Source organism: Miscanthus floridulus, chromosome 8 (assembly GCF_019320115.1).
Source record: "Miscanthus floridulus cultivar M001 chromosome 8, ASM1932011v1, whole genome shotgun sequence".
Lineage (NCBI taxonomy): Eukaryota > Viridiplantae > Streptophyta > Magnoliopsida > Poales > Poaceae > Miscanthus > Miscanthus floridulus.
Window position 1 is genome coordinate 5475272 of NC_089587.1, and position 16209 is coordinate 5491480.

General features: G+C 43.1%; 1 protein-coding gene across 1 annotated transcript; it reads left to right on the plus strand.

Moving 5' to 3' along the window:
- The first annotated feature begins 3486 nt into the window (after positions 1-3486).
- On the plus strand, positions 3487-5852 carry LOC136470961 (uncharacterized). The gene is made up of 5 exons (XM_066468690.1): positions 3487-3606; positions 3768-3980; positions 4522-4614; positions 4710-4835; positions 5170-5852. Exons 1-5 carry the CDS (start codon positions 3487-3489, stop codon positions 5554-5556), a joined length of 939 nt encoding a protein of 312 aa, XP_066324787.1. The 3' UTR covers positions 5557-5852.
- Positions 5853-16209: the final 10357 nt, after the last annotated feature.

A 16209-nucleotide genomic window follows, 5' to 3' on the forward strand; every position in this document is an offset into this window, starting at 1 on the left:
CGGATCTCATAGAGTTTATCTAAAACTGCGCTCGAGTACTAACGAACCCACTTGAATAACGCAATGGTCTGGCCCTTTGAGTTTGACATCGAGCTCCCAGGTTCGAACCCTGTGGCAGCCAATTTTTTTTGCAACATTTTTTATTAGATATTACGTTCTGTGATTTTCTAAATATTAGCAATAATATGACACTATCTTATTAGTTTTCTGATTTTCTAGGTTCCACAAAAATATCTAACTTTAATATCAAGATTTCAGTTTACAGTTTGATTAATTAGTTCAACTATTTCAAGTTATACAATAATAATTCATTTGTAATCAAATTATATCGACAACTTAAAAAATAGAAATAATTATTTATTGTAGGTAATTATTTTATTTTATCTTTATAAGAAATAAAATATTTGAGTTACATTTAAAAAAATAAACATATCATAAAAATTAAAAATGAAATACTTGAGTTATTTTCAAACTTCTTCCTATATTTTTAGCTATTATTGTACTTATTTGTTGAATGACTAAATGATAAAAGGTACAATGCCTTAAGCTAGGTAGAAAAATCTTAAAACTTACATGGACACCTCATTTTGGAGCATAATGATGACAACAAAGTTTCAATTGATTCTAAGAATGTGGTCATGCACATCCTCACAACGGCATACTCCCTCTGTCACGTATTATTAGTCGTTTTAGACTATGAGCAAGTACGATAGAGATTCCATATATCTGGACTGAAGTTCTTTACAGATGTATAATACCACTTTGTCGAAATCAACAATGCCATCTTTGTTTCCACTTAATTGATTTATTATCGTCGCCATTTCACAAAGATTTTATTTTTTCGATTCTCGATTGTTCTAGTTCAAAATTCTAAAGCGGTGGTTCAAAGAATCAGAAAAGATGAAACTTTGGGTCCCATTCTCACTTTTTTTAGTGAGAATGTGACTATAAGCGGAAACAAACATAGCCAGAGACGACGCTCATCCTGTGATTGAATTTCCAATGAATTTAAATCAGGTGCCATCACAATCACATCATTCAAAATTGATCTCAACTTGGCCTCCTGAAACTAAAATATAATCATGCATCCACGAACCACCCATAGCTAATTATATCCTGCCATCGACACTACCATTTCCGTTGCTCCAAATTAAATTAATAATCCTAAAGCTTCTCTAAAATTAAACCAAACTAGACTAAGACTACGTACGTGTCTGCCATGCATGCTTTGTACTAATTAAAAATCTGGCAAAAAAATGAACATGGAGAAATAAAAAAAGGAATAAACACAATAAATGTTGACAAAACCCAAAAATTGAAAAAACCCAAAAAAAAATTGGCTATCATCGGGTTCGAACCCGGGAGCTCGGGATCAAACTCAAAGGGCCATACCATTGAGCTACTCAAGTGGTTTCATTAGTTCTCGAGCGCAGTCTTTGATAAACAGATCCCGCAATGCCAAAAAAAAAGACCGCAACCTTTCGCGCCTCAAGGCACCAAAACAATTTCCCTCGTCAAAAAATTCCACCAAAAACACCGGTATATTTACTCATTTCCCGCACTCGTCACCTCCTCGGCCACTCGTTCTCTCTTCCCCCCATTTCTCCAATCCTATCCACCACCGTCGGGACACAACCGCCGTCGACGAGCTGCGTCCCCGCCCACGAGCTGCGTCCTCGCCGACATCAATCACCGCATCCCCCTCTCTCTCATCGCCCCATGCACCTATCTCGCCCCATCCACCTCTTTCTCGCCACAACCTAACCCTAACCACCGTCGGATTGTGGGTCGTCGCCGCACTGGATCTGCTTCCCCGTCGACTAGGGTTCACCGCACTAGGGTTGCTTCCCCTTTGACGACCACCGACGACGAGCACCTGGTCTACATCCGCAACCTAGCCACAACCGCAATGGTGGCAACAAGGGGGCAAGGTAGGAAGTGACCTGCAAAACAAGAACAAGGTAAGCAAAACTCTTCTGTATTGATGAATTCTGTTGTACAATTCTATTGCCCTAGTATCTAGTTAGGGTTTGCTAACCATTCAGTTAAATTGTATTCTGAATCTTGGATCTGTAATCTATTTCGCACTTGTATTTGTCTGAAATAGAAGCAGCAGTGATGTTTTCTGAAAGCAATTGTAGTACAATTCTGAAAAGTAGCTGTGACTCTTGACTTCAAATAGATTTTGGCGTGGTCTGTTTGACCATTTTAATGATCTGGATTTGGATGTAGCAGAGTGCATGCATGTGTGTTGATAGGAAAAGAGTAGTTCAGTACAAGCTATCTTCAAAATTTTTAGATAATTTAGAGTATTTGTGCTTCAGTACAAAAAAAGTTGTACCTCTTACCTCTGACCTATTACTTGTTGCCTATAACCTATCACCTCTTATCCCTTAGCTCTTCAACAGGCACTACTAGCTCCTACCTCTTATCTATCTAGCATCTAGTATTACTACCTCTTAGTACTTAGTTCACTCCTTTTTATTTTCTAATAGACACAATTTGCTTGTTTTTGTAAGAACCTCCAAAAACTGATTATGAGAGACGCCGGGATACACGCGTGGTGAACAATTTAAAGAAGATGCAAGAATTCGGCCTGAAAAATCTATCTACTGAATTTAATAACTCTGTATCACAATCTGCATCAAAGAAGGGGGAAAATCAGCAAACAAGAAAACAAATAGTGAAGATTCAGATTCATCGGAATATCTCCTTGAAGATGATGATCAAGGAGATAGTGATGATGATGACACTGAATCTGATGTGCAGCCACAACCCCTGGCAACTATGGTGCTTCTTCTATCTTCAAAGTACTGGATGGGGAATATTTGTATTGCATTTGAATGTTTTTAATCTGTTCTTTAATATATGCCCTTGCTTTTAGATGCATCTTGTTTCTTGCATACCTGTTCTTTAATATATGGTCTTGCTTATTAATGCACATGACTTACTTGATTTTTTTCCACAGTATCATGCAGGGTATAGTCGGAAAGTCCTAGCTTCAAAGAAGAAGAAGATAGGTCCCACCATGGCGCCAGGAGTTAGGGCTAGTAAGAGAGTGAGGGCATCTCAAGGATCACAGGTGCAAACTCCTGAATCCCAAACAAGATCATCAAAAAGGCTTCAACCTTCAGCGAGAGATGGCCAGAATGTAGAGGATCCTACAGATGGTCATGATGAAATACCACCACAAAGGTCTTATACGGATGCAGAGGAAGGCAATGGAGCTGGTGGTCAGGACAATACAGCTGCAGAGGAAGTCAGTGGAGCTGGTGCTCAAGACAGTACAGGTGCTGATGAAGACAATGTAGCTGGAGAGGAAGACACTGAAGGCAAGTTATAGTTTCTTTGTCATTCAAATATGTCATCTGTTTTGCTTATCTGCATGAAACTAAATCATTTTAATGCAAATTCTATTTTGTAGCTCCTGCACAGCGAGCCCCAAGGAGACCCAGGCCACCCACCAAGGGAACACAGCTAGACAGGATGACAAAAGCTATGGGAAGGAGAATGCCCATAGCTATTGCTGAAGGCAAAAGAAGGCCTCATGAACCTGTTCAAGCAGCCAAGTTTGCATCTGAGGCTGGTGTCATCATTCGGGATAAGGTTCCTGTCCTACCTCATTGGAAAGAATATAAGAGAGACGATCAATATTACAAAAACTTTGTGGGAAAGCTCTCTGTAAGTGCATTACTGTTTCTATGGTTAACATGTATATCTGTTTAACCTGAATTGACTAACTAAATATGGAATTGTCAGATGACTAGGGGCGCTTGGCCATTAACCCTGACAACAAGCCAACAGAGGAAGCTTGCACCGATATGCTACGCTCTGGGGTGCGACAAATGCGTTATCGGCTCAAGAATAAATACTTCAATGGTGTACCTGCAAATGAGATTAGGACAACTTCTCTAGTTGCATGCATGACTGATGAACAGTGGAAGGCACTAGTTGCAAAGTGGTCTGATCCAAAAAACATGGTATGGGTATCTTCTCATATATTCTTTCTCATTCAGTTTCCAAAGGATCTTCTCATTTTAAACATATCATCTCATCAATCCTTCTTGCTATACCCAGGCCCTTCAATGAAAAGCAGTGTAACACATAAATATTTTCAAACATAAAGATTCCCTAAGCTCCTAAATTGGAGCAATTAGCAGAATGTACTTGGGAAAAAAGGGTTGGTCATATATATCCTGCAAACAAAAAGGATTACAAATATGCCCTTAAATATCAGTCCATTCATCAAAGGATAGAATAACATATTCTAAAGGACAAAATCATGAACAGAACAATAGAAAGGCAGTTCATGGTGAGCATTCAGACAATTTGAGATGTACATTTCATAGAAGTTGTATAGGGGCATAAAAGAGTAGACAACTCTGCAGGAGTTGAAAAATTACCATCTTACTGTTTTTTAGATAAATAGGTATCTTGTCATATATTCTTTCTCAATCAGTTTCCAAAGGATCTTCTCATTTTAAACCTATGATCTCATCTGACAAGCTCATTATCTTGTAGGAATCAAGTGAAAAGAACAAGCAGAATCGCCGTAAAGTCAAGTATCATGAAGCTACGGGTTCTCGCAGCTATGTGGCACACTTACATGCATATGTAAGTAAAGAGTACCCTGTACATATTTGCACTAAACAACTTATTTTGCATTTCATCTGAGAAAACTTTGCTGTAATTGATTATCTATGAAACAGAAGAAGAAGAAAAACAATGCAGAACCAAGCACAGAACAAAATGAAGAACTTGATGCGGTGGAGGCCTTCAAGACCTGCCATACCAGCTCCAAACATGGTCTGACTGAACTAGCAAGAGAAGCAGTTGTAAGTCACGACATCTGTTTCGTGGTGCCAACAACTATTCATTAATTGGATAATATGTCTTGTTTCAAACATTTTGTATTCTGTCTTTTGCTCAAAACTGGTCATAATCCAATATAGCTAGACATACTTGCTAAATAATAATCCTATGTTGTTGACTTCTACTTGTATTCAGTTACCTGACAACAAATAAATGACTCATGATTGCATACCTATTTGGCATCAGTTTCTGTCAATGTAGCATAGGTTTTTATTTTTTTAAATACATCTTGTGTGATATTTCCTCCTCAAATTAATGCAATAAGTATCAACTAATGATGGGTCATTGCTATTTCAGTCAAATATGGAAGCTTTAAGGACAGAACCTGTTGCTGAAGGTGAGACAGCAGTGTCCAGTGTGCAGGTTGTGTCCCAGGTGCTCTCCCAGAACAGCTCAAACCTTTTCCTGAAGAGTGTTGGCATCAAACCAGTGCCATCCTCCAAATCATCATCATCAAATGAAAGCGAGCTTCGGGAGCAACTAGCAGCTGAAGCTACGGCTGCTGTACAAGGTGAAATCGATGAACTCAGGAAGAGAAGTGAAGAAGCTGAGGAAAAACTGGCGAGGACACAAAAGGAGATGGAGGAGTACAAGAAGCTGACACAGATAAACAACAAGGCAATGGAGGAGAACAATGCGCTGCTCAAGCGTATCTTGGCCATCAACAATGCTTCTTTGACATGAGCGCTGCTCGTAGCTGCTGGTTCATTAAGCAAGGGGTCTGCTGGTGATTTTGTTTATGTAGTAACTTATGTTGCTGGTGGTTGGCAACTTTTTATTATTTCCTATGATGTTAATGTGAACTGAGATGAAACTAGTAGTTCAAATGTGATGTCTAGTGAGTTATGTGAACCGAGTTTAGAATTGTTGATTAAGTTGTTGGTCATTGGAATACTGGATCTGTTAATTTATGGAAGCTTTTGGTCATTCCAGTATTATTTGCATTCTGTAATGAAATCAGCATGTGCACTTGTGATGAATTATCTGACCTTTCTATGACGATTTGATAATTGATTCTGTGACGAATTTCTATTTACTTCAGTGACGAAAATGAGAACCTATCACAGCAAGCCTTGTGGCCCAATAAAAAGTGGACACGTGGACCATCCACATCACTGGCCACGTCAGCTGCCACGTGGTCGGACACGTCACCTGCAATGTGGACGCGCCACGTGGACAAGACACATCAGCTGCCAGCGTGGCAGACGTCGTCTGGCCGCCTAACAGACGGCAAGTCATGACGAAAAAGGGGGCTATATCAATGACGAAAATAGATCGTCATAGAAAGAATACACTTCTATGACGACGGCCATTTCGTCATAGAACAAATGCACATCTATGACGAAAATACACGTTTCGTCACGGTAGGTAAAATATGACGTGCATTCAATGACGAATACCATATCGTCACAAATTCGTCATAAAATAGTATATGTGACGATTTTGGAGTCTTCAGTGACGAAAGAAGAGCGTCATTGATGTACACATCCTAGTAGTGTAGGTAACCGGAACTGAAGGGGTTTTCCAACCGGGAGTAAAGCCCGTTTCTATACTAGTGGCAGCTGTATGTGCACGGCGCCGCGCTCTTGGCCGCCCGCACAGCCTCCTTGCTTGTACGTAGATGGTACGTGCCTGCATGGACTGTACGTGCATGCGTGCGCACATACATGTAGTCCTTGCTTGTTGTTGTAGTATTTGCATCTTCAGGTTCCGTCCTGGCGGCCGCATTCAGAGCTCGGCATCCGGCTCCACGGCGCCAGCGCGTCCGACACCGGCAAGTCGATGACTGCCGGCGATGCGTGATCTCCTCGTGACGCGATGATTCTCGCAGTCCGGCGCCGTCCCGATCATCTGGCTGCCACATCATTCTCTTCTCGGCCGGAACCAAACGAAAACTAGATTAGTTTCTTACCCATGGAGAACGACGACGTGCACGCCATCTCTGGCCGGCCGGACGTTGTGGACTCCGAGTCTCCGACGAAGACGAAGAGAAGGCTGACTGCGCTCCTCCTCTTCTTGGGGATCGATTCTTTATATATATAGGCAGGAGCTAGGTTAGCGGCGGGCCTCCTAGGCCGTACGCACGCGCCGCCAGGAATCTGTTAGGGCCTGAGAAATATCCGGATCGGAGCCGATTCTTCGTATGCAAGATCAAAGCACGTGATTTATCCATCTGGAGAGGTTATCTCAATTACTTGGATAACCTCGCTGCCGTATCTTGTTCCCTGACGCATGGGCCTGGGATGATGAAGGGATTAACCTTCCCCCCAATCAAGTCACTAGCTAGCCTGCCGGCCACACGTACATCTGGCCAAGGTTCCGGAAGGTTCTGGACCCGTCGCGCCGGTGTCTCGCTCGCAGACTCAACTGACGTATAATCCTACGGAAATACATGACACGAAGAACCGGCGTACGTACGAACTCTACGGCCGGCTCGAATCGTATACAGGTGCAGGTATATATGGCTGCGCCTGTTAGCTTCTTCCATTGGCACGTCATGAACACGCTTACGTGCATGCATGGACGCCGCACAGAGGTGCAGGCAGGAGGCTGCTAAGTTAACCCAACTTTTGCACGTCGCATGCATGGGGCTGTATAATCACACTCGTACAACTCTTCTTGCTCTTGCATGGCTCATCGCTTACGTTATCAGTGCAGGCCTATGCGCGTTTAGAGATGAGAAGATTGCCTATGAGGCAGTGCACGTATGCCGCACATTGGCCCGCCGTATACGCGTACGCCGCGCTTATATATGTAACTTGGACGGAGTATATGGACGTCTTGAATCAAGACTGTTTCAGTGATCCTCCGTGCGTATGCGCGCGTACACACGTACTAGGTGTACACATATATGTGAACCCACTCTGCCTTCTAGATTCATGGACGCCATGCACATGCTGGCTGTCAGCTCGGGCTAACCGAATTGAAAACACGAGTATTGTTAGCCCCCAACTTGTGAATTTTGTACAACGAGTATACATACACAGCGGGAAAAATTTTGTACAAAATCTCGTCAAACATAGACACTAAAGGAACGTGTCCACGTTCCTAAAGAAAGTCGTTTTGAGGTTGTATTAAGTTAAACATTTGAAATTTCGACTACAAATAAATTCTTTTAGGTTGAGTTTGAAAATATGCAAGTGATGTAAGTATATTCATCTCGAAACATAGTTTTATAAAAGTATATATTGACTATGTTTTATAAATATTTTATAGCAAAAAATAGCGGTCAAAGTTGTTCTTGGAGACAGTGTCGATGTCCAAAACAACTTCCTTTAGGGACATGGAGGGAGTATGGTCTTTTGCAATACTATTATGTTGTAATAAAGTTATGTTCTTGCAAGTGTTATTAGTCCATTGATTAGCCTGTATAGTTTGAAAGTACTTCTTGCATAAGTTATTGTGATCCATTGAAAGTTGGCATCACCTACTAGGCTACTACAAAATGATTTTCATAGGAAAACCCTTTTATTTACAAAGGCGGTCTAAAAATGTATGGGTCTCCTAAAATAGCTAGTGAATTTAACAGGCAATAGGAGCATTTACGGAGACAACCTAATGCGCACCGTCTCTACTATAAACTTACTTACAGAGATAGGCCTTTAACATGACCCCTCTATAAATAGAGGAATTTACAAAGACATGATTGTTAGGAGGTCCGCCTCTAGAAAAGCCCATGATGACCCATTACAAAATTCCCCAACCCTAACTTACTCACTCAACGCCTCTCTTTCTCACGCTCTCTCTCTCTCTATCTCTACCTTTCGCATCACCCAGAACTGGCATGACGTAGCCCAGCTAGCTCCCTGGCATGGTCGACTAAGGGCCCGAGGGATGGCTTGGTTAGGGCGAGAGATGCGAGGGCTTGCGGCACGGATGCACCAAGGTGTGGCGGCATGGGTGGCCTAGGACGACGAAGGCGACATCGACTTCATCCCCTCCATCGTCGTGCCATCTCCTACTACATCCTCATCATTGTGGCACCAGGGCAAGGGCACTGGCATCAACCCTAGAAGGTGGACTCAGCCGCAAGCGCGTTGGCATGCTTCCTTGTCAGGCTCAAGGTAGGCCCTTTTTTGCCGATTTACAAAGGCAGACACGCTGCGGGCACATTGGCATGCTCTTCTTTGTTAGGCTCAAGGTGGCTTCTTTTTTTGGCGATTTATAGAGGCAGACATGATCTCAGTCTCTAGCTAACAGGAGCGATCGATAACATAAATGTGGGTGGGCATCATCATTACTACAGAATCAATTTGTAGCAACAGGCCCTTTTTTGTAGGGGCGGCTCCATCAGCAGCCGCCCCTATAGTGGCCGTGCCCGGGACCCGCTGGACCAGCCGCCCCTACAAATAGAACGGTAGGGGCGGCTCATTCACTAGCAGCCCCTATTGTTTGATTTATAGGGGCAGCTCAATCACCAGCCACCCTTACAAAAGCCACACTAAAAAGGATGACACCCCCCTTCTTCCTCCTCGGCCAGTTACTGTAGCCCAAGAGAGGAAGGAAGGGTGGCCTTGGGCACCTCCCAAAAATTGCTCTTTCAAGGGGGGAGGTTTTGATCTCATTTTCTTTGATGGAGAGCTTGTAGAAGGTAAGAAAATGCTATTCCAAACATTTTTTGAAAGTTCTAATGGTTGGTTAGTGAGTAATTAAGGTTTTGCTTTTCTCTCTCTTCTATGTTGCTTTAGCCATTTATGAAGCAAATTAGACCAAAGTTTTGAAGGTTCAAGGGTAAATTAGTTAGTGGAATAAGATTGCACCCTTATTTAGTGGGTCTTGCTTGATTTTAGTGGTTTATTAGTTAGTATAATGGATGTGTCATGTAGATCTATATCTAGAGCTAGGGTTTGGTTTTTTTTATTAATTACATTTTTTCATGAAGGATAGTGTGTAAAATATTGATTGTTGCTAATTATTGTCTTTGAAATTGTTTGTTATGGTAACACAGAATTTAAAGTGGAGAATTAAATATATATTTTAAATTAGGTCATTAATTATTCTCTAGAATGGTTTTTTTAGGAAACTACTAGTTATATATCTGTGAGTAATTAGTCCTTTATTTTTTTCTTTGATAGCTGTCGTATAAGATGGAATACATGCATTCTTTGATGTATGGTGCATTAAGGTACAAGCCAGGTTTCTATGACGAAGTGGATAAATTTCTTAAAGCAGCAGAGAACCATGCAAAGACATTGAAAGAGAATAAAGATTCAATTATTTGTCCGTGTAGAGATTGCAAGAATCACAAAGCATTCAGAGATGTGATGATCATCATATCACACTTGATTATGCGAGGATTTGTTAAGGACTACATAGTGTGGATTCATCATGGTGAAACGTTTGTTGACGACGTTGATCCAGAAGAAGATGACGCTGAAACCCTAGGTTACCTGGACCAATATGTAGCAGAGCTTGGTGCACAAATGGCTAATGATTACCTTGAGCAAGGTGGCAATGCTGGTGGTTGGGATGGTAACGCCGAAGGTGGTGCCAATAATGATGGCGGAGCACGTGTCGGTGATGACGATGATTTGGAGGACATGCTTCGGTCCATTGGACCAGAGATTTTACTAAAGAGCCCGAAAGGTCTAGAAAATTTGGAAATGGTGAAAAAAGCATCGAAAGAGACTGTGTATGGTGTTGAAAAGTGTTGTCCGAAACACTGGACAGTGTTACGATTTGTGCTTGAGCTACTCATCCTGAAGGCTAAGTACGGCTGGTCAGATTGTAGTTTCAATGATCTATTGCGTCTCCTGTCATGGTTGCTGCCACAGCTAAACTCAGTTCCCGCCAACACATACCAAGAGAAGAAGGTTATAAATCCATTGACAATGGGGGTCAAAAAAATCCATGCATGCCCCAACCACTGTATCCTTTTTCATGGGGATATGTTCAAGTCACTAGATAAATGTCCTAGGTGTGGGGTCAGTCGGTACAAGAACAACGACCTTTATGATGGGGAAGAAGCCTCCACGGGGAAGAAGAGGAAGAAGGGTGGGAAAAAGGTGGTACAAGAACTCAACCCCCAGAGGACACTCCATTAGGCAACGATGCAAAGCAGAGACGAATTCCTACCTTGGTCATATGGTACCTACCAGTGGTCGACCGCTTGAGGCGTATCTTCCTAAACCCTAAGGAAGCTGCACTCATGACATGGTGGGATGATGAGCGCAAGGTGAGTGATGATGTGATTGCACACCCGGCTAATGGTACTAAGTGGGAACGCTTCGATGCGAAACACATAGAATTTAGCGGCGACCCAAGGAATGTATGGTTCGGCTTGAGCACCGATGGAATGAATCCATTCAATGAGAGGACTAGCGACCATAGCACATGGCCAGTGATCTTGACCATGTACAACATCCCAACGTGGTTGTGACAGAAGAGAAAGTACCTTCTCCTCACTATTCTCATTCAAGGTCCAAAACAACCTGGCGTTAACATAGATGTGTTCCTCGAGCCTTTGATGCAAGAAATGGAGAGGTTATGGAGGCATGGGGAGCCGATGTACGATGCATTTGGAAAGGAGGACTTCATATGTAGAGCCATGATCTTTGTTACTACCAATGATTACCCCACTTTGTTTGCTTTGTCTGGATAGATCAAAGGGAAGACGGGATGCTTAGTATGCTTGGATGCTACTGCATGGGTGTACCTGGATGCATCTAAGAAGACAGTCTACCTAAGGTACCGACGCTTCTTAAAGACAACTCACAAATATCACGGCAAGATGTACTTTAGATATTATGACCACAAGCCAGAGATTGAACCCCCTCAGAGAGATGAAAAAACAGGCAACACATGTTCGAAATGGTGAAAAACATATGTGTCATCCTAGGAAAGAAGAATCTGGATGGGACAAATAAAGATAGAAGCACACCACCTGTCGCCGGTGTACCTTTCAAGAAACAGTCGATCTTCTTTTAGTATTTGCCTTATTGGCCGGACTTGGAGGTCCCCCATGCCATTGATGCTATGCACGTGCAGAAGAATGTCTTTGAGAGTCTCATTGCTACCCTGATGGACATAGGCAAGACAAAGGATGGTCTAAAATCACAGAAAGACATGGTGCAGCTAAATGTGAAGAGAGAGTTTCACCCGGTACCTGAGGGTAATGGAAAATACACTCTACCCACGGCTAGCTTTAACCTGACCCCGGAAGAGAGGAGGGTGATGTGCACTTTCTTGAGGGGGGTAAAAGTTCCAACTGGGTTTTCAGCAAACGTGAAGAGGCTAGTGTCAATGAAGGACCTATCAGTAAAAAACTTCAAGGCTCACGATTGTCATGTCATGCTAACAGTGTTCCTACCTATTGCAATCAGGACGATAAAGCTAGAGTTTTTGAAAATAGCCATCACCCACATGTACTACTTCTTTTCGAAGATCTTACAGAAGACGATTGGTAAAAAAGAGCTCAGTGACCTACATGATTTCATGGTGGAGACACAAAACCAGCTTGAGATGTGTTTACCTCTGGCTTTTTTTGATATAATGCCACATCTCATGATTCACATGGTTCATCAGATAGAGGCATTGGGCCCTAGCTACTTACATGAAATGTGGTCCTATGAGCGGTTCATGTCGGTTCTTAACCGATACGTGCATAATCGAGCATACCCAGAGGGCTCCATGATAGAGGGCTACAGTACTGAAGAAGTCGTCGAGTGCTATCAAGAGTACCTAAAAGGGCAGAAAGGGATTGGTAAACCTGATTCTCGTTACAAGCGTAGGCTGGCTAGGAAGGGTACCAAGGGGCGAAAAGTGTTCATCGACGAGGATTACAAAGCAGTGAGTCAAGCGCATTAAAGTGTAATGCAGAGTACAGAACTGATGGAACCGTACATTGATGAATACTTGGCTATCATTAGGGAGGAGTGTAATGGCCGCACAGACGAATGGGTCAAGAAATAGCACAAGCAACGATTCACTACATCATTGAAGGACCAAAACATACTGATTGGAGAAACCATAGATGATATTACCATCAGTAGGTTGGCGAAGGGGCCATCGAGACAAGTCACAAATTGGCAAGCTTACGACATCAATGGGTACATGTACTATACCAACGCAAAGGATAGTACATGTGTCAACCAAAACAGCGGCGTCCAAATAGAAGCGCTCGATGGATTGGGGGCGAAAGATCCCATTCTTTGGCATCATTGATGACATGGGAACTAGACTATGGAATGAATATACGAATGGCCCTGTTTTGATGCCGCTGGATCATACAACACCAAGTCAATGCGATCGGGTTGACAGTTGTGGACCTCGACAATCTAGGCTACCAAGATGACCCTTGGGTGCTCGCTTCACGTGTCGCACAAGTTTTCTATTTACCTGACCAACAAACTAATGTCCCTCCAAAGAAAAAGACAAAGCACGTGCTTGCCTCTGGGAAATAGCACATTATCGGAGTTGATGGTGTGGATGATGTTCGCAACTACACTGAAATGCAGCTATTCACAGACTTTCCCAAGAACATCGAAGCTGTGGAAAAGAACCTGCACAAAGATATATTACCATGGGAACAATTTTGTAATTCGATCGGGGTAGCAGTAAGAGATGAGTTGAATCCAGCAGTCCTAACCTAGAAAGAGGTACCAAAGGAGACAAAGAGAACCCTATGGGAGAAAAAGTTGTTGGTCAATTTTAGATTTCTGGAGGGATCCCTTGCATGGGTAAAACATGCAGCTCTAAAGCAAATGGGAGAGTCATTCCGACATTGAAAGTCAGACCTCAACAAGAGGTTTATCCAAAAGGGGTTAACCCCCTTCCACAAGTTCGGCCACAAACTCCTAGTCAATGGGAGGACCTCGTGGCTCAGAAGACCACACCGGAGGCATTAGCCCTTAGTGCCCATAACACCGAGCTAGCAAAGAAGAACATGCACCGCCACCGCCTAGGTCCTGGTGGCTACCGTGGCAAGGCGGCTATGTTTAGAAAGATGGAGGAAGAGGCCGCCGAATTTGGGGCATACAACTTGAAGGGGGTTTCAAGGCGTGCAAGTAACTGGATCCTAGGAAGGAGTCTAGAAGGATCCAGCGCGCTAAAGTTTGATAACCCGGAGACCGAACATGCAGTATCAAAGATACTGAGATATGGTGAAGAGAAAGAGAAGGGCTCATTCAAGGCTTCTAGAGAGAGGGACAAGCTTAGCCTTGTGAAAGGTCTTAATTGGCTAGAGGGGGGTGAATAGCCTAATTTAAAAACTACAAACCACTAAACAAACTTGTTAGATAACTAATTTGGTATAAAGCTTTTTACACTAGCTCTAACAAGTATTGCAAGCCTCCTATCTCAACAATTCTAGTTGCTATAATCTCTAATACAAACAATGGATAAGTCACTATGAGCTCTCAAAGCTAGCTACACTAAAGAGCTCAACTAGGTGAGAAGCTAAGCTAGCAAAGGTAAGACAAGCTCTCGAAAATAGCTACACTAAAGAGCTTGTCACAACTAGTTTGCGAAAATGTAAATGAGTGAGCAAGATGATTATACCACCTCGTAAAGGAGATGAACCAATCAATCGATCAACACAATATGAATACTAGGAGAAATTGTCCAAAACCAAACTAGGGCTTTCACCTTGCCTTGGGAAACCCCGAGCACACAGGCCGTGTCAGGGGGTTAGGGAAAAGAACGACATGGAAGTATGGATTCAAAGAGGACAGACACATGTACAAGAAACATGGCAGAGACTAGGAGGCTAGTTTTGAGGTCCAAGTTAAGGCTCCAGTTGCGAAGGCGCTAGAGGAGCAAGGGTTGTCTATAGAGCCATGGATAGTAATGGCTTCGCCGAGAGAACTGGCATTAGTTGCCAGCCCTCCAGAAGTTCCCAGCAGCCAAGGTTCCACTGTAGCCACAACTCTCGTAGATTGCATACGGGAACCAACTACTTGCACCTTGGTGGTTCTCATCGGCAGGCAAAACACTATGATGGAGGTGGCAACGGATGTGGCACATCCTCCTGGCGACCAGCATCACAATAATAGGATCCTGCCGAACTACACTTGGGTAGAGGTGCATACCATGAAGCCCGAATTCATGCAGTGACGCATAACACACCCAACTCCTGATGGACAGCAGTTTCTTGGAGAAGTAATGAACCAGTTCATCATGTGGCATAAACAGGACATTATATTGACTGCTTGTTCGCCGCCTGTTGAACTTGTGGAGGGAGTCCTTGAGGAGGGGGAGATACTTTCACCTTCTCGTGACCACCACTTGCCTGAGATGCCACAGTCTTCCCCGCCTCCTAGCGAGTAGATGCCTGAGCTGACATAGCCTTCTCCGCCTCATAAGGAGCAAGGGACTGATGAGATGCCACAACCTTCTCCGCCGAGTAAGGAGCAAGGGCCTGATGCGGACCCGGTACATAAACAACAAGAAGGTGCCCGCAAGGAGCCAAAAATTTGGAAATAGATTCCAATCACCATAAGACCAATTTATACATCGATAAAAGATGTAACGTCGATACACAAGTGGTATTCCCATGATTAGTTTAAGCCTGAGAACCAAGTCAAAGAAGTCCCAGCATCCGATGAGGCCGTCGGCCACATCCGGCAACCGACAAAGAGGTATCCAAATTTTGATGCCACCAAATGGTCCAAGGATTGCTCGAGAACCTATGAAAGAGGCAAGCCCTTCCTACCAAACTGGGACATCCAGCGCCTACCACTTGGAATGAAAAGGTTCCATGATTGGTACTTGCGTGTTCTCCAAACGAAAATAGAAATCATACAAGCATGCTTCCCCCCCCCCCCAACACATTTGGAGGCCCAAAAGGGAAAATTGTCTTTGACTTTAATGACATGCAGACAACCTTTCACCTCGGAGAAATGGAAATGAATCTAGTTCACACGTGGTGCATGTAAGTCCTTGTCCTCTTCATATGATATGATTCTAATCTTTTGATTTTGTTATAACTAACCGACGCCGTGGTTTGTAGAATGCAATTGCACAATTCAAAACAAATGCCAAGTGTGCGAGATGGGTACTTAGACCCTCAATGCATAGCACAGACGAACTTTAGTTACGCCAAACCGTGGGCACTGGATGGCAAAGAGCTAGCTGCTAGAGAGACCATTGAAGAGAAAGAGAAAATCCAAAATAAGGAAATAAGGGAGGCGTCCCTTAAGGTTGCGGCGTACATTTCCCTAGCTTTCAAACATCTCCAACACAACACCAGTATATGGCTGCCATACAACTTCGAGTAAGTTTCACTGTATACTTGAAGCTTTTAGAATACATATTATTTTGTTCGATGCAAAAGAGCTTATCCACTTCTATGATTAAATTCATGCAGCAACTACTGGATTGCTATAGGTGTCGATGTCG